The sequence below is a fragment of the Cynocephalus volans genome, chromosome 9 (assembly GCF_027409185.1).
Source record: "Cynocephalus volans isolate mCynVol1 chromosome 9, mCynVol1.pri, whole genome shotgun sequence".
NCBI classification, from domain to species: domain Eukaryota; kingdom Metazoa; phylum Chordata; class Mammalia; order Dermoptera; family Cynocephalidae; genus Cynocephalus; species Cynocephalus volans.
This window is the reverse complement of record NC_084468.1, coordinates 129,033,900-129,060,551: the sequence shown is the minus strand read 5'-3', so window position 1 is coordinate 129,060,551 and position 26,652 is coordinate 129,033,900. Positions and strand designations below refer to the sequence as shown.

At 38.8% G+C, this 26,652-nt stretch overlaps 1 protein-coding gene across 5 annotated transcripts in view; it reads left to right on the top strand.

Annotated features, from left to right (window-relative positions):
* Positions 1–26,652, top strand: part of SLC10A7 (solute carrier family 10 member 7) — a 264,504-nt gene that overhangs the window by 227,198 nt on the left and 10,654 nt on the right. For 4 of the 5 annotated variants that reach the window (XM_063108334.1, XM_063108336.1, XM_063108332.1 and 1 more), the window contains one exon: positions 8,661–8,734. The exons of the other annotated variant lie outside the window; for it this stretch is intronic. In XM_063108334.1, the coding sequence (XP_062964404.1) occupies positions 8,661–8,734 (74 nt within the window). The remainder of the gene's footprint in view (positions 1–8,660; positions 8,735–26,652) is intronic. 5 annotated transcript variants of the gene reach the window in all.

Below are 26,652 nucleotides of genomic sequence, written 5' to 3'. Positions count from 1 at the left end.
TATTTCCTGAATATTTTTGATCCATGGTTGGTTGAATACATGGGTAGGGAATCCACAGATATGGAGGATCGACTACACTTGTTTTGGTTGGGGAATCTGTAAAGAGCGTTTAATTGAATTCTTCACGTTCACACACACACAAACAAATTAGTCAAAGATTCCAAGAGTTTTAACTAGGACTTCATACTGTGATGTCCATTTTTTTTTCTGCTTTTTGTTTTTTCCTACTTGAAATTAGTGAAATGGGCCTCTGTGTGTGTGTGTGTGTGCGTGTGCGCATTTCAATTTTTTCTCACAGATTAGCAAATCTAAAACCAATCTGGGTATCAAAAGGCAAAAATCTCAGCATGGATATCAATCGGCCTTTTTTTGTGCAGCATGTTACTGCACTCTGATGATGGAAGTTTAGCATAAAACCAGGGGAGACCCAGCCTAGAAAATTCAACTTTCCTGCAACACTTTGCTTAGCATTTCTTAGACTTACTGACCTGACATGTCACCATGCTAGTGAGTATTTAAAATAGATTTGAGAGTTATTCTGTGTTCTTATTTATCTGTCAACAGAATAGATTCAGGGTTAAAAATTCCGACTCTTAAGAGTTGGACAGACTTGGGTTTCAGTCCTATTTTTAATAACTTTGTAACTCATGTCAGTTCCCTTGTATATAAAACAAATATAGTAGTAGTACCTATCTCATAGGATTTATTTGGAGAATTAAATAATATGCACATAAAGCAATCAGTATAATGCCTAGCATATAGTAAGTATTCAGCGAATGTTAGCTGCTTAGAATATTTATTATATCAAAATAGTTCATATTATATCAAAAATTAACAATAGAGGAGAGAGAATTAGCTTCTCCAGTTTTGTAATATATTATTTTTTACTTTCCTCTGTCATAATTGCTAGGAAATAAGAGTTGATTCATCAAACCAAGAGTCAGCTGCCCAGAGTGATCTAAGCTTTTTGCAAATTTGGGAAACTATCATAGTTTTAAAAAATGTTGAAAAAGCATAGAAAAAGAAAGCAGTAATTGGGGGTCTTTTAAAAATATATGAAACAGTTTGGCTGGCTGATAACTAGAGTAAAGGAAACCTAGAGTGTCACTAGATTGACAAAAGAAACTGTCAAGAAAGGAAAAGGAAGAAAATAACATTCAAATATTTGTATAGGTGTTTTATTACCTATGAGTACATTTTCATTCAGCTGTCTCAATCGGCCTGTCACCATAGCCCTGGGAGAAGGAAGGTGGGCGAGGGAGACCGCGAAGGAGGAAAGACAGGCATTATTAGTAATGGTAAGTCTCTTTACCATTCCAGAGAGGAGGGAAGCCTCAGAGCTCTGGTAACCTGTTTAGTGCCACACAGGTAGTGACGGACGAGGTCTTTTCCAAAAATGAGCAAAGACAAAACATAGGTACAAAGGTTAACAAAGAAAAGTATTTCACATGAAAGTTTCTTCCTCTGAAAAGAGTGGGCTTAGACAGAACTATCTCAGAGGACATTTTCTGCTCCGCATTCTGTGATTCTGCTAGTAAAACCTGACATGTTTTCCTCTGTGGGTATTGCGAAGGAAGGCAAAATAAATATTATGTGGAAAACACTGATTGAAAGCTTTGTAAGAGAGAATAAAAAGACTGGTTGGGAAGAAAAGGAAATAAACATCTCAAGGGAAGTCAAAGTGATCAAAAGAATTATAAAAAGAGGATAAAAAGAAAATCAATATTAAAAAGAGATAAGGTAGAGTTAGAAAATAGATAGTAATATGATTCCTTTCAGGAGTGGGAGAAGACACAATACAGATGTTAATCTCTGAAAATAATTATAGTCATTACTCCTTAATTGTAATGTACAGGACAATTTATTTTTCTGTGTATTGTCACAACCTTGTGCCATGAAGCCACTCTTGACAGAGCATAGCTGAGGATGGGTTACTTACCAAGATAGCTGCTCTCACCACCAAATTTTGTAGCATGTTTTGTTTTTTATATTCTTTTTCTCAGATGGCAAACTTATCTCCAAAATTTGGGGCAGACTACTTACTCGTTGTCTACCTTTAGGGAGCTTGGTTGACCTTTGTGTGCTTCAAATTCCCTTTTTGGAAAAAGCAGGACAGTAATACTATCATCTCCGTTATAAGGCTGTTCTCAGAAGGAAGAAATGCTGGATGCAAAGTGCCTAGAAAAGCGCACGATCAAGTTTACTGCTGCGGTTGTTCACCGTCACCACCGTGGAGGGTTAAGTGAGTGTCCACTCTCAGCTTTCCCTGCGATCCCGGTGTAGAGCACTCTGCTACTGTACGGCTAGAGTACAACTCCCCCCTACTGAGGAGGAATATTGTTTTTAACCTTCAACATTCCCTTTATATGCCTTAAAATTTTAATTCCCATTTCCCACTGATAGACTTCGTGTCAACAGAACTATAGAGCAGTGTTCCAATTCACACAAGCCAGAAATCTCACAGTGTGGGCCTAGCTTCAGTCTCCTTGCTTGAAACAGAGGACAGGTGAGCATATCTTGCAAATAGCCTCTTTAGCCACATTGTAAGTTCTGCTCTAATGAGTGGCAGCCAGCGCCAGATTAAATCAGAGACTCCTTGACCAGAAAGACTTTGACATATTGGAAATGTGCTTTAATCTGGAAAAGAACAAATATCAAGCAGATCAAAGTTCACTAAGGGAAAAGTATACCGCCAGACTCTCTAGAAAGAAAACTACACTGCACAAATTCAGATGCAGCAATGATTGGTTGTAAACAAGAGCAGGAAAAGACTAAAAGAGTCTTAGTAGTGTTACTAACACCCCAAGCATTGCTCGAGAACATCCCAAAACTAGGCCGGTTGGTTATGCTACATGTTCTACGGTTGCAGGTAGGCATTCCCTCCTACCTGGAAGTTTTTATTCTTCGAGAATTGACTGTATATCATATTCCCAAATCTGCTTATGTCAAGCTTTTCTAATTTCTTCAGGTCCCACGCCTCAGTATTACCTCAGACTCTGTCTGTGGATGAGTGAAGTGCCTCACACTTTACAAAGATAGTAAAATTTCTGACATAAATTGCCTCTGCTTTCTGATTGATCTACCTGAAAATTGTCCATATTTTTCACCCACCCTGTCTACTTTTGCTTCAGTATCAACGCGTCAGCCTCCTCCCTTCCCAAAGCCCGTTGGGCCTCCTCGTCCAATCTCTATTTCACTAATTTCTTAATGCTCCTCTTGGTCTTATATGCTCAAAGTTTTTAATGTCTCTTTAATTCTTCCTCCTCTCTCAAAGCAGTAATAATAACAATAAAAATTTCTGCTAGCATGTATAAACACAGTGTGCCAAATTCTTAACAAACATTGGCATTTATCTTCATGTTGACTATAAGAGGCAGGCAGTATTATCCTCATTTTATAAATAAGTGAATGGGTGGTCTGGATTTAAAATGAGGTGTGTCTGTCCCCAGTGCCTGTGCTCATAAACTGTTGGGAGGGAGTACTGCATAGAGGTTAACCGTTGACAGGTTCTTTCATTCTATCTCCATGTCTCTTCCTTCTCTCTCCTGCCCTCACTATGATTCTTCAACCCCTCCCTGCTTCCTGCCAAGCCTCACCATCTTCAGTCTTGTAACATTGCCAATTACTTCCCCTTAAGAACAGGTCTGACCATGTCATTCTTCTGTCCCAAGTCCTTCAGCAGTTCCCCTTATCCCATCCTATCAAGTCCAACCTCCTGGTCTCAAGTCAGCCTGAAGTATCTACTCTTTGCCATGTGCCCCCTGTACTCCCATACTGCAGTGTCACTATCTCTTACCTAAAATGCACATCTGCACAGGTCTAAACATGTTCTTTAAGGCACAGCTCAATTGTTATTTCCTCCAAGATGTGCTCCATCATTATCTCCTATGCCCCCTGCCAAGCTAGAGGCAATCCTTCTCTGTCAGTGGCAAAACACTTTACTTCTCTCTCCTCTCTCTCTCTGTCTCTTTTATAGAGAGCATATATTTGTACTCCTTTCATATCTCTGCCCATGTGTGGTTTTTTTTTTTTTCAGTTTCATTCATATTTATTTTTGTGGGGTACAGTGTGTTGTTTCAATATATGCCTATACTGCACAATGATTCACTTAGGGTAGATAGCATAGTTTTGTACCCATTAGTACACCATTCTTCCCCTAAATCCCTCCCCTCCTGGCCTCTGGTAACCATCATTCTACTCTATTTCTATGAGAACCATTTTTTAAAATTCCACATATAAGTGAGATCATGCGGTATTTGTCTTTCTGTGCCTGACTTCACTTAACATAATAGTTTCTAGTTCCATCCATGTTGCTGCAAATGATAGGATATAATTTCTTTTTATAGTTGAATAGTATTATATTGTGTATATATACCACAGTTTTTTTTATTCATTCATCCGTTGATGGACATTTAGGTTGATTCCATCTCTTGGCTCCTGAGAATAGCATTGTGATGGACATGGGAGTGCAGGTGTCTTTTTGATGTATTGTTTTAATTTCCTTTGTGTATATACCAAGTACTGGAATAGCTGGGTCATAAGGCAGATGTATTTTTAGTTCTCTGAGGAACCTCCATATTGTTTTCCACAGTGACTGTACCAATTTACATTCCCACCAACAATGTAGGAGGGTTCCCTTTTCTCTTTGTGCTCACCAGCATTTGTTATTTTCTGTCTTGTTGACAATAGCCATTCTAACTGGGGTGAGGTGATATCTCACTGTTGTTTTAATTTGCATTCCCTTGATGATCAGTGATGTTGAGTATTTTTTCATGTGTCTGTTGACTATTTGTATGTCTTCTTTTGAAAAATATGTGTTCTGATCCTTTGCCCAATTTTTTAACTGGTTACTTGGCTTTTTGCTGTTGAGTTATCTGAGTTCCTTATACTGTCTTGACATTAGCCCCTTTCCTGATGTGTAGTTTTCTCCCACTCTGTAGGTTATCACTTCACTTTGTTGATAGTGTTCTTTGCTGTGCAGGAGCTTTTTAGTTTGATGTAGACCCATTTGTGTACTTTTGCTTTAGTTGCCTGTACCTTTATAGTCTTGTTCATAAAAGAGCTGCCTGCTCCCATTTCATGTAGTGTTTTCCCTACATTTTTTTCTTGTAATTTCATAGTTTCAGGCCTGAAATTTAGGTCTTTAATCCATTTTGGGTTGATCTTTGTGTATGGTGAGAGATAGGGATCTAGTTGCAAACTTCTGCATGTAGCTATACAATTTTCCCAGCACCATTTGTTGAAAATCCTGTCCTTTTCCCAGTGTATATTCTTGGCACTTTTGTTGAAAATCAGTTGGCTGTAAGTGCGTGGAAGTTCTTGCCAATGCAGAAAGGCAAGAGAAAGCAATAAAGGGCATCCAAATCAGAAAGGAGGAAGCCAAACTGTCCCTATTTACAGATGACATGATCATATACCTAGAAAACTCTAAATACTCCACCAAAAATTACTAGAACTAATAAATGAACTCAGTACAGTGTCAGGATGCAAAATCAACACACAAAAATCAATAGTCTTCCTATGTACCAATAACAAAATAGCTGAAGAAGAAATCAAGAAAGTAATCCCACTCACAATAGCTACCAAAGAAATGAAATACGTAGGAATAAATTTAACCAAGGAGGTGAAAGACCTCTGGGATGAAAACTATAAAACATTGGTGGAAAAAAATTGAAGAGGACACAGATAAATGGAAAGGTATCCCACGTTCTTGGGCTGGAAGAATGAACATCATCAAAATGTCCATATTACCCAAAGCAATCTACACACTCAACATAATCCCTATCAAAATACCAATGATATTCTTCACAGAAATAGAAAAAGTGATCTTAAAATTTGTATGGAACCACAAAAGACCCCATATTGCTAAGGCAATCTTGAACAAAAAGAACAAAATTGGAGGCCTCATACATCCTGACTTCGTAATACACTATAAAGCTATAATAACCAAAACAGCATGGTACTAGCATAAAAATAGACAAATAAATCAATTGAACAAGATAGAGATCCCAGAAACAAGCCCATGTGTTTACAGAACCTTACAGAGCTCCTTCCCCATTAGGCCTACCATGAGGAATAAAGGGATAAAGAAATATGTCAGCCATGTAGTACAATGTTTAAAAAGCAAGAGTTGTATCACAATATAAATGTCAGGATAAAATGTGGAAACAGTAATCTTATTATACTTGAGTGACACACATCTGCGAAGAATTCTCAAATGAGGTGAGACACCAAATATTCAATTTGGAAAGTTGTTATCTAAAAAGCTTCTGCACAGCCACAGACAGTGTGAATAGACAACCTGCAGAGTAGGAGAAAATATTTGCAAACTATACATCCAACAAAGGATTAATGTCCAGAATATACAAGTAACTCAAATGACTTAAGAGTAAAAAAACAAATAGTCCATTTTAAAAAATGGACAAAGGAGCTGAATAGGTATTTCTCAAAGGAAGATATACAAAGGGCCAACAGACACATGAAAAAATGCTCATCATCACTCAGCATCAGAGAAATGCAAATCAAAACTACATAGAGATATCATCTCACCCCAGTTATACTGGCTAGTATCAAAAAGACAGAGAATAACAAATGCTGGTGAGGACATGGAGAAAGGGGAAACCTCCTTCACTGTTGGTGGGACTGTAAATTGGGGCAGCCATTATGGAAAACGGTATGGAGGTTCCTCAAATAACTACAGATAGAATTGCCATAAGATCCAGCAATTCTTCTGCTGGGTATATACCCAAAGAAATGGAAATCATCATATCAAAGAGATACCTGCACTCCCATTTTTATCTCAGCTCTATTTACAATAGCTAAGAGTTGGAACCAACCTAAATATCCAACGTTAGATGACTGGATAAGGAAAATGTGGTATATTTACACAATGGAATACTACTCTGCTATAAAAGAGGGTGAAATTCTGCCATTTGCAGCAACATAGATGAATTTAGAGAAAATTATGTTAAGTGAATAAAGCCAGGCATAGAAAGAGAAATACTGCATGTCCTCACTCATAAGTGGAGCTATAAAAAAAAAAAAGTAAACAAATAAATAAAAAAAAGAAAGAAAGATACAACAATCAGAATAATTAGTTGAACTTCCAAAAGGAGAGAATAGAACTGAAGTCACCAGAGGTGGGAAAGAGGGAGGGGAACGGGGGTAAAGGAGGAATTGGTAAAGGGCCATGAAAAGTGATTACATTGTATAATATTGAATATACTAATTATCCTGATTTGAGCATCACATATTGCACGAAGGTACTGACATTCAGCTTTGTATTCCACAGATATGTACAATCGACTATATTTTAATACAGAAATAAATCGAACAAAAAAGCAAAAGAAAAATTAGAAAAAAAAAAAAGAAAGAGCTGGAAGTAAGACTGGTTAGGAAGCAGGAACATACATTCTCTTTCAGAGGAGAGGAGACCAAAGGACCATTTAAATGTTCTCCTGCACAGGGGATGAGGAGGAAAAGGATTTTCTTCCCTTCAGTGAGTATATATCAAAGAAAACAGGATGTAGGATCTATTTAGGGAAGATTTTTCTCCCAGCAAAAGTTATGCATGAGGAAGAACTTTCTAATGGAAGTGGTGGGATCTCTTTTGTTAGAGATCCTTAAAAATAGGGTAGATGTTATATCTGCAACTGTTTATATACAGTCAGTTTCTGGAGCATTTTTCTGTTTGCTAGCTCTTGTCAGAATTCAGGGCAGGTAGTAAATAGATGTACTATACCATCAAACCCTGATTCTACAGCAAGGAATAGTTCCTAAAATATAAGGGCACAATAATAATAATTACATTTCTAATCTTTTTGGCTCATGATTTTCTAAATCTCTATAATCTAAAATAGGAAATCCAGTTCTGATAGCCAGCACCCAGTACTAACTGCCCCGCATAACATTTAATCAATTTTGACTAAGCAAGATTTTTTTTATGTTAACATATTATATTACAATAGTACAATGTAGCAGGTAAGAGCAGAGGCCTAGGAGTTAGACTCTATTCGAATCCTGGTTCTGTCACTTACTAGCTAAGTTACATATGAGTCAGTTACATGACTTCTTTGTACCTCAGTTTTCTCATCTGTAAATAGGGATATTGTATCACTTACCTTATGAGGTCCCGTAAAGACCTTAGACAAGTTCCTGATATGTGGTAACTGCCAACAAATTATAATTTATTATTTTTACTACATCATATGATGTTAAGTCTTTGTTCATACAATATATTTCTCAGAAGTGTGTGTTTGCTACTAAAAGAATGTATCTTTGAGAGAAGCATTTTTGAAGATAACATTAATTCTTTCAAGCCACTGGGTAATATCAAGTGATAACCTAGAGACTTAGCTTAAAGAGTTCCTTTCTACATTATTTTCATAAAGTCCTACACCATAGGCTGATTACATATGTGATCTTTGGAGACCTCCATCACGAATTTTTTAAACTGTTTTCCTTTTCATAAATAAATGACTCAGAAGTGGTTTTTGAAAAAGAAATTCAGACACTTCTATACATTTTGGTGTAGAATTACTTCTGTCACCAAGATTGATCAAAGGGATGTTAGTATGAAGGTAAGTACTACATTTGATTGAGGATGTATGAGATAGACTTTTTATAAAAGTATTTGTAAAAAATCTTTTTTTTGTCCCTAGGAATAATTCGGATTTCACACCAGCAGATACAGTGGCTATCATTTTCTGTTCTACACACAAATCTCTCACATTGGGTAAGTGATTCGCAGAGTTTCAAACCATCTATTACCCTCTTATGATTTACATAAGAGTTACATCTTATGATTTTGAAATTCAAGGAACTCTTTAGATTAAATGGAATGGGATATTGTCTACTCTGATAGATAAAGAACAATAGCAAAGTGAGGATGGGTCATTGATTTGAAATACTATTACTTGATTGAACCAGTCTCTGAGGACCTAAATTTAATACTGTAGGATTTAGCTTAATTTGTAATCATGTTTTCAGTTCTCATAAAAGATTATCAGTGTTGAATGTTAACTTTAGAGCTGGTTGGGGAGGGTTCCAGGGGTAGGTTGGGCTGCTTCTCAAAAAGGAATTGGCAAAAACTTTGTTTGGAAGGCTCTAGTATTGCCCCCGGAAAATGTTAACTTCTTTTCTGGAAGCTCAAAGCAAGGTGAGAATAATGGTATTACTCTAATTTGATATTGACATTAGTTTGAAATATATTGCTGAATGTTATATTATTTCTATAAAGAAACACAGTAAGTTATCATTAGCTCAATTGAATTAGCACTAAAATTGAAATAAGTATTTAATGGACAAAAATAGATTAAGAAGAAAAGTGCTATTTTCTACTCGGCTTTATTCAATTTAATGGCATTATCTCAATAACCTGTTAGACATCCAGAAACTATGTTTTTAGTCATTAAAAGTCATTAAGTAATCAGTAACTTTACTGAAATATAAATATACATCTTGCACAAACTCCTTGAGGTGGTAGGCATGTTATGTCAAAAACTCATATTAAAAATTTCTCTACATTTTTGCATGTGATTTAAGAGAATTAAGAATCATAACATTGCTCTAAGTCTGCTTACATTAAAAAACTTCAGTCTATAAACTAGAAAATGAAGACATTTGATAATGTGTTTGCTAATCCCAAACATATTTACCTGATAGTCTGTTGTCTGTCTTACAAAGTTTGGAAAATGATTTAGCAGTTGTTATCTAGGGCTCCAGCTTATTTGAATAAGTTATATACAAACTGTTCATGCATTGTACTATGTTTGGTTTTCATGATAATCATCACCAAATTGAAGTTTAAAAGAGCTTTTTGGAAGCCATATTCCAATCATGATTTTGTGACCCTGGACAAATTAGTTAACCTCCCTTAACCTTAGCTTTTTCATCTGTAAAATGGAAGAATAATACTCACTTTGTAAGGTTATTGTGAAGATTAAAGATAAAATTTAAGTACCTAGCACAATACTTGGAAGATAATAGGTAGTAGTCAGTATATGATAAAGTGTGTTGTCATGATTGTACTGTATTTAGATTGCTGTGGACTAAATGAGATAGCCCACCTACATGCATGCTGTACTGCCTGGCACACAGGAGATACTCTATAGCATTAGCTACTATTAGTCATTATTGTTAACTATATTAGTTGTAACCATTTTACCACTTCCAGAGTTCCAGTCCCCTGACCCCATCTTGTAGATTTTCATGTAACATGTGTGGTTTTGTCTCAAATAAATTGTCTGGCATTTCTTTCTCATGTGTATTATTGTGATGTAGTGTCTTATATTCCAGGACTTCTAAAAACTAAGGGACTTTTATAAAGTTAGGGAATCCAATGGCAGATGCTGCCAGACTCCTCAGATGTGTAGAGTGCAGGGATCAAATGAGACTGTGTCCTTAGAACACATGCTAACCCATGGCTGCAGCAAATATGAGTATGTCTGCATTTCTTCAATGGCTTTTAAACCCAACCCACTCCTAGGGATTTGCTTTTGTCAGGAAAACCAAAATGGATTTTCCTTGTTTCTCCATGATGTTCTTCTGTGCTAGAGCTGGCTGTGTTGAACAAAGCAAGAAGCATACTGCAGTGTGACCAGTATTCTTTTCTATAAGCAAAATACCTGCCTATTCAATTATTGTTTTATCTTTTCATTTTCCATAATCCCAATGCCATACTGTTCTTTATGCTTTCTGAATGCTGATTTTCAGGCAAGCAGATGGGTGCTCTGAAGATCAATCACAAGCAGTTGTTTTGCTAAAAAGAGTTGGGTTAACTTGGATTTTTGTTTGCTTTTGCAGTGTTCTTCCATGGAATAGATACTTAGATCCTCCAGTAAGACACTAGTATGATATCTAAGTAACCAGGTAGTATACATCCTTAGTTACTTCACAACAGACTTAAACTCTCTTGGAAAATTGTAAGACCTAAATACTCAGTTTGGCTGTTCCATTGATACTTCCCCAGGCCTCAGTTCCTTTAGCTCTAAGATTAGGAAATTTTACTTCCAACTGAATATTCTGTCATTCCTTGATTATACCTAGTTTCCCTCCTGCAGTCTCTTAGGTAGCATGTATTAAAATGGCTTCTTTGCTGCTTCCTTTATCTCAGAGAAATCAGCCCTATTTCCACATATAGCAAGGAATGTGTGGATGCTATTGCTAGAAAGGACTTGTTAGGCCCTATAAATTTACTGTTTCCATTTTCACAAGATCCAATGCATGTTTCCCTGTACTGGTGACCTGACATCACTAGTATAAAGGATATGCCATGACAGTGACCTGAGCTACAGGCTGATAATTATCCTAATGGAAATTCTTTTCTGCATAGAAATGAAAGAACATCACACGGTGTGTGAAGAATTCATATTCCAGAAAGCAGGGGACAATTTCAGGTAGTATCACTCACCTCTCACATAAGATGAAATACAACAGATTGTAATATACCTATTTGGCACTTTAAAAATATATCTTTCCCTTTTGCTACCAGTCATATTTCTTCTAGTGATTTTATATATACATATATATAATCTTTGACATCTTCAATAGAATACATTAAGTGAAACTTACAAAATACCATTCATTATTACATCTAGTATTTGTATTTAAGAACAAGTCATTGCAGGCAAATTGCTAACCATGTAACTAATAAACCAAAGATGAAAACTCCTGCTTGAGAATTTCTGAAATTCTCTAGTATATACACCTTCGATTTATTTTATTGTTCTTGCTTTTGCCCTGTCTTATTCTCTTTCATGTACTTTCATCCACACACATGCTGAATTTGATTCATTGCTTTTATTAGTGCATTTGCCATTGATTGATTAGTTCTTCGTATTAGTACTTTTTCTATTGATTGATTGCAGATGAAGTGACTATTTGACCTTTAATTATGAGGCTTCCTATTGAAAATGACATTGAGCTATGGCTTCACATAATCCATCTGGAAAGCCTGACATGATGCCATTCCCTGGAGTTCGTTCGGGAAGACAGAGGAGGCCTGAAGGAAGTGCAGAGCTATCACTGTGCTTCCTCTAAAACAATACTACAGGGCTTGTTTGCTGCTCTCCTATAGTTTCAACTCAGGGTTGGAGGTAATTTTATCTTTTGTCAAGACAGCATCACTTGCTGTGGGTTGCCATAAAACCATGAACTCTCCCAGTTTATTCTCTAGTTTGGTGGTGATATTTGTGTAATAATGAGAAGATATTTTACATAGCAGAGATTGAAGAACAGCTTGTACCCTAGTTAAGAATGACTCAGTGCACAGTCAGTCAATAGATCTCCTCAAGAAAGAAATTAGATCCATGATATCCTGTGGAATTGGTATTTTACTTTTATTTATCTTTTTCTCTGGAATATTCAAATCCCTTTGCTTATCTAGAGTTCCAATATATGTGGAAAACTTCTTCACTACACCTAGCAAGAGAATGTTTCAGAGTATTCCAGGTCCTTAGGTTAAGCAAATGTTTATATTCATTTTTAATATTTTTAAATAGCAAATGAAAGCACATAATCTCAGAGCATGTCAACTGACTATTGGCAGTCAGTGGTGAGATTCCCAATTTTTTATTATTCCCAAAGCATTTCTGCATTGAATGAATGATATCTAAATTTTAAATAGAGTGTCATGATCAACACTTATTAAAGGTCCACTGTATATTCTTGCTATTTATAGACACTATGTACAAAGGCAAATCAAGGCAACTATTCCTCACATTATTTATACTTCGTTATGGGTCTGTGGTCGCAGTTACACAGCTGAACTATAACAAGAAACCATGCATTAAGCTAAAAGCATATAGCTTTTTGGTAGACATAGGATTCAGCAAAATGTGGAAACAGCCCATACCTGATTTTAGTCTGGATTCAAGTTCCAGCTGTCTCAGGAAAAGCCGGAACAAATCACTTAACTGCTGTAGACCTCATTTCCTTATCTGTGCAGTGAGAAGATGGACAAAGTGACACTTGAGATTCCTTCCAGTTTTAAGTTTCTATGAGTCTGTGACTGATATTTCCACTCTATCCAATAACAGTTTTCTTATTATGTGTGCAAAGGAAAAGAGTTTCTGAAAGAAATAGTTATGTAAATAATGTTACAATATTACAGGAAAGGAAATGTGGCTGTTGCTTCTTCCCAAAGAGGTTAAAAATATTTTCACACTCTCAAAGAATGTCATAGGAGAAATAAAATCTTAAAAGGATTTTGTTTCTGATTTCAATGGGAAACTTTTTAAGAATGTTAAGGGATTACCTACAACTTGGGCTGAAAAGATCATTTAATAGCATTTGGGTCATTTTTTCAAGAGGAAATGGAATTGAAATACAAAAGTTTGCATTTCTGATATTCTTTTTCCCCAAAGCTTATCTTATGATTCTTTTTGGCACATAAAGAATAGTATCTTAATAAAATTACCCTACAATTGGGTAGCACTTTTTTAAAGCTCTTAACCCAGTACATCCGTCTCCTGTCTGAAAACCTTGAATATTAGCAAATCAGTAGTTATTATCTTATTTTACATATGAAGAAATGAGAGAATAGAAAAAAAAAGTTTTTTTAAACTTATCCTGACTTCCAGTCAAGATGGCAGAATAAACAGTACCCAGCATCACCCTCTCCCACAATCAACCAATTTACAACTACAAAAAGCAACGACAGCCAAGCTATGGCCACTAGAGCTCAGGGGAAGAGAAGGAGAGACCTACAGAGTGCATGAAGGTGGGAGAAGCCACGATGAGAGAAAGAAAGGACTGCTCTACCTGTTTTAAGCCCTGGCCTTTTCAAGCCCTGGCCGTTTCAAGACCAGCCCTGGTGAGCCCATGGAGCAAGAGCTGGCAAAAGCCGCAGCTGTGCCCTTTATATGAAGTTTCTTAAAGTCCGCAGGGGAGAAGCAGGCCTTGGTGACCACCACCCCACCCCCCCAGGCGAGCAAGACCACTAACAGGGTTCCTGTAGACCCACAAAGGAACAAGGAGCCATAGACAACTGAGAAAAGGAGCCACTCAGAGGTTGGTGAGTCATCACAGGCACCGGTGCATGGCCTGTCCCATGGGAAGTTTTTGGAGTGTGGGGGTGGGGGAGACAGGCCCACCGGAGGAACATTGGGGCACAGCATGGACAGCTGATCTGCCTTCCAATCAGCACAGTGGAGACTGGTCAGAAATATAGAACTGCAGGGGGTGCATTTCACTGAAAACACTCAGGCCCGGACCAGAGTTTCCATACAACCCAGGCCTACTGGACCTCACAAGACCCAGAAGTACTTACAAGTCAGCAATTAAAACCTGAGCTGCATAGAAACCCTCCCTCAGAGAATCAGCAGCAAAGCAATAATTTAGCTCAACCACAGGTTCAAGTGCTGGCCCCCACAGGAAGTTCCCCCGTGTTAGAAGTAACCAAAGAACAACAAGTTAGTTCCAGTGCAGAGTTTAAATGGTGGAAACAGCAAATAATCCAACACAGAAATGAAAGAAAAAACAAAATACCCACAGACCAGAGACACAGTCCTGATATTAACCAGTAAAGGTCTAGCACCACCAAAGAACACCTATAAAACCCAGAAGGACTGGAAGCCACCTGGGCTCCCAAGCCAGGGTGGGGTAGGGCCGAGGGTCTCACCCATGCCCCACCGATGTCCACACCCAGCCTTGCGATGACCACCGAGCTGTCACCAAAAGTGCCCTGGGCTCCCAAGCCAGTGCAGTGAGAGACTGAGGGCCTCAGCCATGCTCCCCCGACCTGTGCACCCAGCTCAGCAGCAACCACTGAGCTCCAAAGATGTCTGCATCTAGCCCAGCGATGACTGAGCCATACCCAGAAGCTCTCTGGGCTCCCCTGCTGGAATGAGGCGAGTGCCATAAGCCTAACCATGCCCCCTTCTTCCTCCTCCCACCCTATCCTTCTCTCCCTTCCCTTCTCCCCCTCGCTCCCACTGCTCTGCAACATCTTAGATTGTAAAAAACAATAAAAATAAATAAATAAATAAACTTATCCTAGGTTATATATCTAACAGAGACTAGATTCCAGGTCTCCAGACTTCTAGAACTGCATTGGATTATAAGATATGAAAGCAATTTGAAGACCAAAAAGTGCTATACTGGTTCCAAGTATTGTAAATGTTTGATCTTGGCATGGGTTTGAATTGTTTTATTAATGGTTTTAACTAAGATTACTTCTGTTTACATTGTTGGTTACAAGATAGTTTTAAAATATTGTACTTAACATCTATAATTGTTCCCATAAACATATATTTCCATGTGGTCCAGTCATAAACTGGCACTCATTACTTATATTTTCTTTTTCTTTTTAATTATTTTTATTTTTTATTTTTTATTTTTTTACATTCTAAGATGTTGTTGCAGAGCAGTTGGGAGGAGAGGGGGAGAGGAAAAAGGAGAGGAGGATAGGGTGGGAGGAAGAGGAAGGGGGTGTTTTCAAGACCCATGGCACCCCCCCTCATTCTGGCAGGGGAGCCCAGGAGGCTTCCAGCGGCAGCTTGGACATGGCTGGGCTGGATGCATACTTCAGAGGGGTGTGGCTGAGGCCCCATCTTGGCAGTCGCTGCTTTTCAATAGTTGCAAATTGGTTGATTGTGGGAGAGGGTGACTCTGGGTACCATCTGTTCTGCCATCTTGATCAGACATTCATTATATTTTCTTTATTATTTACAAAATGTTGTATTCTATTTAAAGCGGGTCTTAGTAAGTCAGCCTTACCTTTCATGAGGCAACACTGTCCATTCTTGCAAACTAAGAGCCAAAGTGCTGTATGATAGTAATCTATTAAAGTGGAAACAGAAATCCAGATTAAAGACAGAAAATAGAAGACTGTCTTTGGAGTATAGCTGTAAATATGTTTCTGTCCTGCAGATTGCCTCTAGAGTTACAGTTATGTAAGGAAAGGCAGTTTTGGGGGCCTATACCGTCTGACATATTCTTAAAGATACCTCTGAAATTTTGGACCCAGTAGATTTTACCACCATGCAGAAGAAAAATGAAGGAGTGTCTGTAATTTTGTGCTGTTTTCTGATCCACATGAAGAAAGGGAGAAATGTAAATTCTCAAAGTGGTACACTTAAGTTCCTCAGAGGTTTGTGGACTATTTTGTTCTGGATTTTTAATTCTAAATTAAAAATTAATGTCTGAAAATCATTGCTAGCCTATCTAGACTTTGTAATCAAAAGTCAGGAAGTCCCCATGATTCTAGGCAGCAAGTAGATAATAAAAGTTCTTTGAAGGATCCCCAGCCTGACCTTCAAGTATTGTTCATCTTGATGATATACCAGATGTTTGCCTGAATGACCAGTGCCCTCACACCCCCAAGCTTTTCCTCTTCCTCCATGTTTTCTATACCAGGGATTGGCAAGCGTTTTTTAACCACAACCTAGATTTAGAGATAGATTTTACGACATGATCCACAATTGATTTTGTAACTCACTCGTGGGTCATAATCCAAGGTCTGAAAATTTTTGCTTTATACCTCACTTAGTGAGAAGGTTTCATGTCCTTCCTCAGATAGTTACCATGTAGGCTTTTGGCTTCTGCTGTCACTTTTTCACTGAACCCAAATTTCTGATACCATGTAGGAACCAGAGCTAAATTAAGACTTAGAGTAATTCGTGATCTGTGTAAAATAAGATACTTTCATTTAGATTCTTATTTTATTCAGCTTATATAGCAGAGTTTCTATCTTTTGTTGATTTATTCAAAATATTTTCAATAATAATAACAGCTAACATTAATTGGGTATTCGATAGGCAAACATTGTGCTAAGTGCTAGTTACATGAAATAATTTACTTTAAAATAATTTTGTGTTGACATTGTGGTGATTATGCATGTACTAGTTAGTTTAAACTTCAGCACCAGGGACAGCCAGTTGCTCTAATGGAAAAGCTTTATTGTAGTGATCAGCTACAGTTTTATCAGAAGGGAAATACTCCAGAGGCAGCTACAACAAATACTTTTATTTATCTTTATCAACAGGAGACTTTACTAATTAGCATAAGGAATTCACAAACAGGTTTTGATTGGTGAAATTACTGACTTGTTAATTTGCATGATAAAGGTAATAAATTGGTTTTCTTAGATATGCAGTCTGCCTAAAAACTTTAGAAACACCTCTCACTTGCTAAAACAATCCAGCAAATGCCATGGCCTGAATGTGAAATCCTCAGGGATGTGCTGGAGGCTTGATCCTATGCAGTTTTATGTCCAGCTACTGTTAGAGGGAATCTGTGGTTGCCTGAGGCTGACTGGAAGGGTCAGTGAATCCTGTTCTTGAATGTGGCTGTGTGTGCTTTGAGAGACCCTCTCATGCAGGGCTATGAGAGCACTTGAAAGGTCAGAGTTGGGACTGCCAGTTTACAGGATAGCATGCATAAACTGTTTCTGTGCTTGACTGCTAGTGCATGTTGCATTAAAAAATACCCGTATGGGTTTAGCTTGCTTTTATTAAAATCTGTAGGCAAGGTTGTGGGGGTAGAACTAACCTTTACCTACCTTAAACTTCTTTTACCACTACACATTATCTGCCAGAGAGAGTCTGGAACTGAGGTAGGACCAACATAGGTCACTTCCCAAAAGTGACCAGCTCACATGACTTTACATGCACCAGCTCACATGACTTCCACAATCACCCCAGATGAGGAAAGTGAAGTTCCAGAATGATCAATAACTTGCCCAAGTCACATGGTCCCAAGTGGCAGAGCCAGAACTCAAGCCCAGACTTAACTGTTAGTCACCATGCTGAGCTATAGTGAGGTTCTGCAGAAAGAGCCCTGTGCTGTGGAACCTCTCAGTCCTAGGTGATCTCTGGGCCCTTCATAATTCTTTGATTCTGAAAGGCTTAGAATCTTGAGCCCTTCAGGTAGATACCATAATATCAGCATTTCTCAAAGGATGGCCCTCAAAATTATAGCAAATTGCTTCCTAAAAAATAAACACATAAATAAACAGATTACTGGGCCTTTGCTCAGGCCTACCAATTCAGATTTTTTAAGGGTAAGACCCTGGAGTCCGATATTTGTAACACACTTCAAAAGAAGGTATTATGCACATTAAAGTGTGAAAGCCACCCCGTTGCCCACATCCACAATCATCTCTCAGCTTCCAGAGGTGCTGGCTCATACCCCCAGGTTCTTAGGGAAGCTTTTGACCTAACAGAATATTCAGTCAGGTTTTGTGTGAGTGCTTTTTGATGATGGTGGGAACCAGTTTGGGTCAACTCTGTATGGTTGGTGGTTGTTTTTGTGCTTTAGCCTTGCCCCGGCATACCCCACTTTTAAGTACTTTTTATCCCATCTTTCACCAAAAGGAGATACTTAGAACATAAATACTCGTAGCACACTACTAAGTATTGTATAAAAATAAGCAATAAAATTTGTTTTAAGAAATCAACTTGGTACCTGCCCCTGATTTCCAGGAATCATTCACTTCCTCATTCCATGGTAGCAGTATATGATATTGTGGTCTGGACTAGAAAGGATGAAAACCTGACTCCAGTTTTTCTAACCTGTAGCTGGAGTTCCCATATTTTTGCCTAAATTCAGATGCCCTTTGAGTTCCCTTTGTACCATGTGGTCAAACCACAGCATTGCAATGTAGAAGTATGCTGATATTTCATAAGGTATAACCTGAACAAAAGAAAACCACCTAGCACTCACTCCAGAAGTGGAGCTTGCTTTCTTTAAGACTATGGCAAGCTGAGGGTAAAATTGAAGCATATTTAAAATAATTTCAGAATGCCTACTATTCGAAAGTTATCCTTATGTAAATCCCTTTATGAAAAGAAATATATACAATTTTTCAAAAACTCTCACAATGCAATAAATACTGTGGAAAGATAAAAAAAGGAAATAGGAGATGGAATCATTGCTTTCCAGAAGTTAGTGCTCTGAAAGGGGCTCAGACCAAATATAATTATGAGCACTTGTCAAGAGTACTTGTAAAGAGACGAAGGCCAGTGGAGGTTTTGGTAGCATCTGAGGTAGGAAGTTTCAGTTCCCATGGCAGTCCTCAGCAGTCACAATTTTCAAAATTTTATGAGTGCTTCAGACCTCATCCTCAATGATTTCAATAACCCTTCCCTGGTTAGTCCTATTGACTACTAAATTTGAGCCCCACAATACTGTTTTATAATTCTTCTTCTAACAACAACAACAACAGTCCTAATAGCTATCATTTTGGGAGTACTCACTCTATGCCAGGCACTGTACTAGGTACTTCACATATACTGTCTCCTTGAAACCTCTAACCACCCTTTAAGATAGTTATTTTAATCTCATTTTGAGCAGATGTGGAACCTGAAGGGGATTCAGGTAAGATCACTTGATCACATAGCTGGCAGGTGACATAGTGAGGATTTAAACCCACTCTCTATCATGAAGGCCTATGTCCTCCCTTTCCCACCTCCCAGTTGTCTAGAAATGCCTAGGAGTGGCATGTCAGCCATCTGCTGCTCGCTCAGTCTGAGTGATGGAGCAGGGGCAAAAGGGCAAGGTGTTTCCATGTGTCAGGTTCTCTGTAGCTGAGCTCCACCTGCAGTTGTGACCGGCAGCTCAATGGCAAGGACACATGAGAAATCTCACACATTGTGCAGTGGCACCTCAAACTGTATACCGAGTCCTTATCACTATACACTTCTTAATGACAGCTCTTTGTGTTAGAAGCTTCTAATTCCATAGTTTCATATTTATTTCAAACTAAAAAACACCATATCATAGAAGTAGATCTAAAGAGATTAATTTTACACATTAATAATCAACTCATGTGCCCTAAGCCATATACACTTCATGCTTCTGAAAGGGAAACTTCACAAGAATTGGGAGAAATACATTCTGTTCTGGAGCTTGCCCTTTCTGGGGAGGCCTTTTCTAGGTCCAGGAGAGCCAGCAACAGCCTATTTCCCAGTACTCACTGTTCATCTGGGCACTCGCTGTCAGTTGCAGAGGGGTTTCATTATTATTGCTATTATTAATATTTAGGAAGTTTGCCTCTAGCAGTACTAAAGTGTGCATCACAAAACACTTGTTTACTGTGTTTGAAGTGAAAAGTCTTACCCAGGAGATCCCATATACTTGAAGTTTTATCTCTCAATTTCAACTTGCAAACGGAGATCCATGAATAACAATTGTACTTTCAGAGTTGCATCTCTCTAATTATTTATTTGGTCGTGTCTCTTCCCAGCAGTTCCCTTAATTGAACCAGACACTATAAACCAGGTTGTGTGTAGTCAATGCCAACCAGCTTCGTGCTTCTTTACAGTAAAGAATAGATGAACCTGAATCTGCAAAGCAAGGGAAACACACCCGCTCTGTGTCCCCATTTACAGCCCCATCCAAGCAACTCTAGCCAGAAATTAAAGGTAACTGCCCACTTTTTAAAGCTGTAGGTACCCCATAGGTTTTTGACAAGTTACCCTGGGGGTAGGAGGAAATATAAAATTGGACCCAACTCAAAAGATTCCTGGGCCCCAGGAAGCCAGCTGGTTTGGAATGTCATCCATACTAAAGCTGAGCATGTTAATGAAACCGTAGCTGTGATGCTTCCCAGAGTACCTTTGCTGCAGGTTTTCTCTACAAGACGCCAAGGAAAAGATAGGTTTAAAACACAGTGTACTGCCTTCGTTCATTCATTTATACTACAAGTGTTTATTTGGTGCCTACTATGTGCCAGGCCCTGTTCTAGGCCCAAGATGTACACCAGTGAACTGCACACAAAAAAGTTCTTGACCTTATCTGGCCTCCGTTCTAGTGGGGATAAGCAGACAAACACAAATATATAGCACATCAGATGGTGATGAGATGGAGAAAAATAAAACCAGAAAGGAGAGTAAAGAGTGCCAGGGTGGAGGTGGGAAGGCTTCGGGCTTAAAGGGCACGGTGGATGAAAGACCTGAAGGCAAGAGGGAACAAGCGAGTGGGTATTTACGGGAAGGAGATTCCAACTAGAAGGAACAGTGCAGGCAAAGGACCTGAGGCAACAGTGTGCTTGGCATGTTGGAGGAAGAGAGAGGCAGCAGGTGCTGGGGCAGAATGAGTGAGGGAGAGATAGAGGAGATGTGCTGAAAGGTAATGGGAGAGGGGGCCTGCAACATTGTGCTAGCCCAACATTGTGTTGGGCCACTGGAAGGACTTACCTCTTACTCAGAACAAGAGAGGCAGCCACTGGAGGGTTTTGAATGGACAAGTGACAAGATCCCACTTCCACTTTGAAAGGATCCCTGTGGCCGCTCTGTTAAAAATAGACTGGGCTTAGGTGGGTGGGAGGGGGAAGCAGTGAGAAACAGGAAGACCAGTTAAGAGGCTTTAATCGAGACGAGAGCTTAGGGTGGTTTGGTCAAAGGTAATAGTGGTGGGAGGGATGAGAAGAATAGGAATCCTTGGCAAATTGGGTGTGTATGTCAGAAAAAGAGGAATTAAAGATGTTTGGCCTGAGGAGCTGTAAGGATGGAGTTGCCGTTTACTGGATTAGGGAAGACTACAGAGGCGCAGACTTTAGTGGTGGGAGAGGGACGTGGGAGCAGATCAAGAGTTCGACTTTGAACATGCTAAGTTTGAGATGTCTTTTCGACATCCAGTGGACGCTGGAATTCTGATCCAGACTGGAGTGTTCTGTCTGTAGATGTTATTTTAAGCTATCAGACTGGATGAGATCATTAAGAGAGCATGGTGACAGAGGAGAAAAGAGCTCTGAGGACTGAGAGCCTGGAATTCTGCAGAGGATAGAGAGGATATGGAATTATGTTGATAATGACATGACATGAAAGTCTAAATCAGCCAGACCTATAGACATCCAAACTTGCAAGCCCATATATTTCTCTTATCTCAAAGTTGAGGTGGACATTAAATCAGAAACTACATGTGAAGCCACTTTGAAACATTAAAAGAAGGGCCTGGCATTTATTTGGTACCTACTATTTGTAAGACACTATATTAGGCACTTAACTTGCCTGATGATGTCATGTAGTCTTCACAGCAACTGTGCAGAATAGCTATTATTGGTCCTATTGACCAAGCCTCGGGGAGGTCAAGTAACTCATCCTAGTTCATACAGTGAGTAGATGGCAGAGCCAGCACACCATGGCTGATCTGTCTACCTTCAGAGTCCTCTTGTTCCTCCTTCTTACCAGAACTGGTTTTTTAACCTGGCTCACATTAGATCCTCCTGGGAGTTGTCCAGCAATAATGATGCCAGGACCCATCCCCGACACCTATGAACTCAATCTCTCAGCATAGACTGAGGCGTCCTATTTTTTAAAAGCACCTGGGTGACCCTAATGTGCAGCTGAATTTGAGAACCACCTCATTAACTAGCTTGCTGTATTTGTATGCATTTGTGTGCTACTGTGCTCCAGAAAGAATGTGAGGTAGCATTATACCTACGCATTTGTTAACAGAATTGACCATTTGTTTGTATTGATTTGTGAAAACCAAAATAATGTCAAAAATCAATATTCAGAGAACATTGAGGAGATGAGAAAAACATCATTATTTCCAGAAATGACTTTTAGGGTTTTCTTCATTTCTTCCTCTCCTAGAAGTCTTCTAAATGAGGTCGTAACTGCCAAATTTTTGTATCATTGAGAATAAAGGTCAGGAATAGGTTATCAGGACATCATCTAAGCAAGATAAACCACAGAAGTCTGAGTCAACCTTTTTAAGAGAGGTGGATCTAAGAACAAATAACTCTGATATTTAATCCCCAAATCAAAACTGCCTTTTCATTTACGTCAGAAGACATCTCTTCTGAGGCTTTTGTTTGCCATAAACACGGTACCATCAAGAAGAAAATGCCAGAAGATGAATAAAGCCATGTTGACAAAACAAAACAAAACAAAAATGTAAATTTAAAATAGTTAATGTGCATTTGGGTCATAGCTTACCCACATTTACCATCTCACTAAGATTTGGAAGCCTTCTGGAAGTTCCACTGTCTACTGAAAAGATTATCTATGCAACATTTTAGGGAAGACTAAGTCTAGGTGGTGGGGCTGATGGCAGAATCATGTCACACCATTAGCTTCTCTTGGCCGCAGACTTAAAAGTTTGAAGAGTTTTTCTTCATTTATACAAAAACACTTCTAAAAAATTCTGTAAACTTAGACGAGGCTTTCCAGAGTCAGTCAGACGGGCCAGTTCTGTGTTGGTGATCGTGTTAAATATATTCTTATGACCTTGTATTATTTTTGTCATGTGAAATTCTCATTCTGTTTTTGATGTTTTCACATCCTGTGATTGTGAACATTAGCCAGATTGTCTCATTAGAGGACTAACAGCTCTTCACTCACAGCCTAGAAAAGTAGAAAAGTAACCTCACTACTTCCTTTCCACCTTGTAAATATAATAAATATAATGGCCCCTCCCAGAAGACACAGCCAGTGTTTGAATGAAGCTTGCATGGCTCAGTTCTCTAATTCATTCCTGAATTCCCCGTTTGCTAATTACTTCTACAATGCTGTCAGGCAGGTGAGGGTGTACTGTCTTCTGAGGCAGAAACCTTCAATTGGTGGAGTTAAATGTTTCATTGTCAGCATCTGGTGAGTTGGCTCAGGCCATTCATTAAACATCTTTTTCCATCAGAACATACCTGTTTCAAAACAGAAATAGAACCAGCTGCTCATTTTGCTCTCTTTTTCTGCATCTTTATTTACATAAAACTTTCAACAAAGTGATAGGATTATAGTAATGAAGGCTAAAACGCAATCTTTAATTTTCTTAATGGACTGAAAATGGTCAACTAAACTTTATTCAAAGCAAGTAGAAGTCCACCAGACCATAAGCACCTTTGTTGAAAGGGTACCTCTCTTCCTTTCAGATTACATTAATTATGTAATATTTTACATGAGAATATTATGTAAATATTATTTTCCTTATGTTTTTACCCTCCATCATTCTATGTTGATATTATCAAGCATCCTTTTCTAGGGCTGCTGAGTCCTCTGCCAAATTACCATTTCAGGTTTTTCAGGCACAAGGTGAGGTGAAGAACACAGACTGGAACCAGTCTGTCTCGCTTCACATCCAGCCTGCATCCCGTTGCTAGCTGTGTGCGGCCTTGGGCAAGTTTTTATTTACTCTCTGCCTCAATGTCCTTGTCTGAATAATGGGGACGGTAACGGTAGCTTTACTCACCTTGTGGATTTGAGAGGTGAGTGAGCTGTTTGTACACTCTCAGAACAGTGCCTGGCACGTAGTAGGCACTGTGTGAACATTCGCTACAATAAGTATTCTGCATTACCCACAGCAAATGAAGACCAAAAATATCATGAACTCCAGACATGGCTTCTGAGTGTAAGGTGTGATTGCTGAAAGACTGAAACATGAACACTGCTGTCTTTTTTCTTAAGATCTTGATTACTAGAAAGATCATTTCTTTCTCTGAATAATGGCCTTGGACATCTAGTTTGTAACCCTATATTAGTTCATTTTTTTCCTCTTCAGGGCCTGTCTTCTTTTTGGATAAAGGAATATTTTTGAATTCCAGTTTTGAAATATGAAGGAAGGATAATAAGTCTCTTAGGAAAGTTTTACACAAACATCTATTTAGCATTTGGCTCCTCACTACACATGAAAAGAAATCTGAGCTTAAACTCTAATTGTAGAGCGGGGCAGTGGCAGCAGAGTGATGCTCAGGTTCAATGGGAAAGCAGTCCCTTCCCGGCCAGAGAGAATGTTTGGCTCCAGTTTGTGTCACAGGTTGGGCTCACATCTCCTGTGTGGATTTCAAAGTGACCCTTTCCCTCTCATATACTACCTACAGAGATAACCATATGACATTTTGCAGGCTCCAGAGGTTGGAAATTAAGTTTCCATTTGTACATATCTGTTAAACTGGTTCAAGATTATCCTGTGTTTTCTGCCACTGGTGTAGCAAAGGGGATGTGTCAGACACCCCAGAGCTGCTGCTGTTGGATTTGTATTCAGCAATTTGGGAATGCTAAATCTCCTTGGATTCCGTGAACCCAACTCTGGGACACTGAGAAAACTGCTAGACAGCTCGAATTCACTGCACCTCACTTTGGATGACTCTTTGTATAAAAAGGGTAAAAATGTTTTCTTCTCTATCTCAGGAAGAAACAGTAGAGGCTCTGATGCTGTGGCAAGGCCATACCAAAGATAGTATGGCAGGAGTTTTCAGCTAAAGATAGAAGGACTGAAAAGAACAGGGAAGTAAGTGAAATGTAAATCACTGGTAAGGGTAAGACAGCACAATCTGCATATTAAAATATCTCAGAGAATTTGAGCAAAAGACCAGTCATTTAGATGAGGGACAATGAGAGCAAGTCACATGATCTGGGACATCCTGTTGCCCTTTCTGGGGAACTCTGCAGAAAGTTGACTTGCCAGCCTTCAGAAGGTTCCAGAATGGATTTGGTTCTAGAAGGGCTGGGGTTAAAACCAGAATGGAATTCCAGGAGCTAAACACCGGCTGAACCAAAAAGCCACAGTATAGGGTAATGCTGGACTGATCCAGCAGGCCTCTGACAGACAGCGTACACATCAACCCGGAAGCGGTGGCTTTTCTTTTTACACCCTCTGCAAGGGGAAGAGAAAAATTAGAATAACCTAACTGTTCACGGAATCCCTTTTGCCTAACAATGTTTTTCCACAGCATTTTCTCACTGCCCTGTGCCTTGAGTTTGTTATTGGGTGGAATTTGCTCTTTGCCTAGCTTTGGCATGGTGTTCTATATCTTCTCTTCCTATTAAATGAGTAAGAATGCAAGCTCTATGAGGGCAGGGAGTTTTGTGAATGTATTCACTACACCTAGAAGTACATCTGGCACAAACTGGATGAATACTTACTATATGCCAGACATTGTCTATTATTTCACTTACTCTTTAATTTTTTTAAAAAGCCCTATAAATAACAGATGTTAAAACTGAGAGTAAACAATTTACCCAACCCAGGTCACATAGGTAACAAACGGTAGACATGGGATTCAAACCTAGGACTCTTAACTCCTGCACCAGGTTTCTTATACTGTACAGCCTCTTGTAGGCTACCAGATATAATAAATGGTAAATCCCTGCATGAAACAACAGCTATTATTAGTGAAAATTAGTTTACTTTAGGACAATCCTAACTGAGAAAGCCTTTTCTAACCAAATTTCAAAATTGTTGTTGTATCTTATCATGGCATTATTTCATGCTCTAGAAACTGTATAGTTGCCCCTTTGTTTAGAAATTGAGATAAATCAGTGGCAGTGACCTTGACTTTCTGTGACTCTTGTTTCTGTAAAGAAAGTCTGGGTGCGTGTGTGTATTTGCACACACAGGCCTGTGTGGTGCATAAGGGACACAGAGATCAGCATTTAGTGATGTCTGGAAAGAGTGGCTGTGTTCCTCAAACACCAACTGCCTTCCTGGATTGCATTATGATTGAAGAGACCATCTATCCCAATGACATTTAAAGACAAACTGAGCTTTTCTGAGAGATTCAGTAAGGAGGAAGAGAGAGAATTCAAGCAACAATGTGTAGGACATTTGGATAGTAAACTTATGGATGTTTCTAACTAAGAACAAACTAAACAAAAGTGGGAAATCACCATGGCAACCGAGGAAAGAAGCAACTGGATTCCAGATTGCCAGCAGCTCTCTCCAGAACTCAGTGAAAAATCTGAGAAAGCATTTAAATGGAAAACAAGTCAT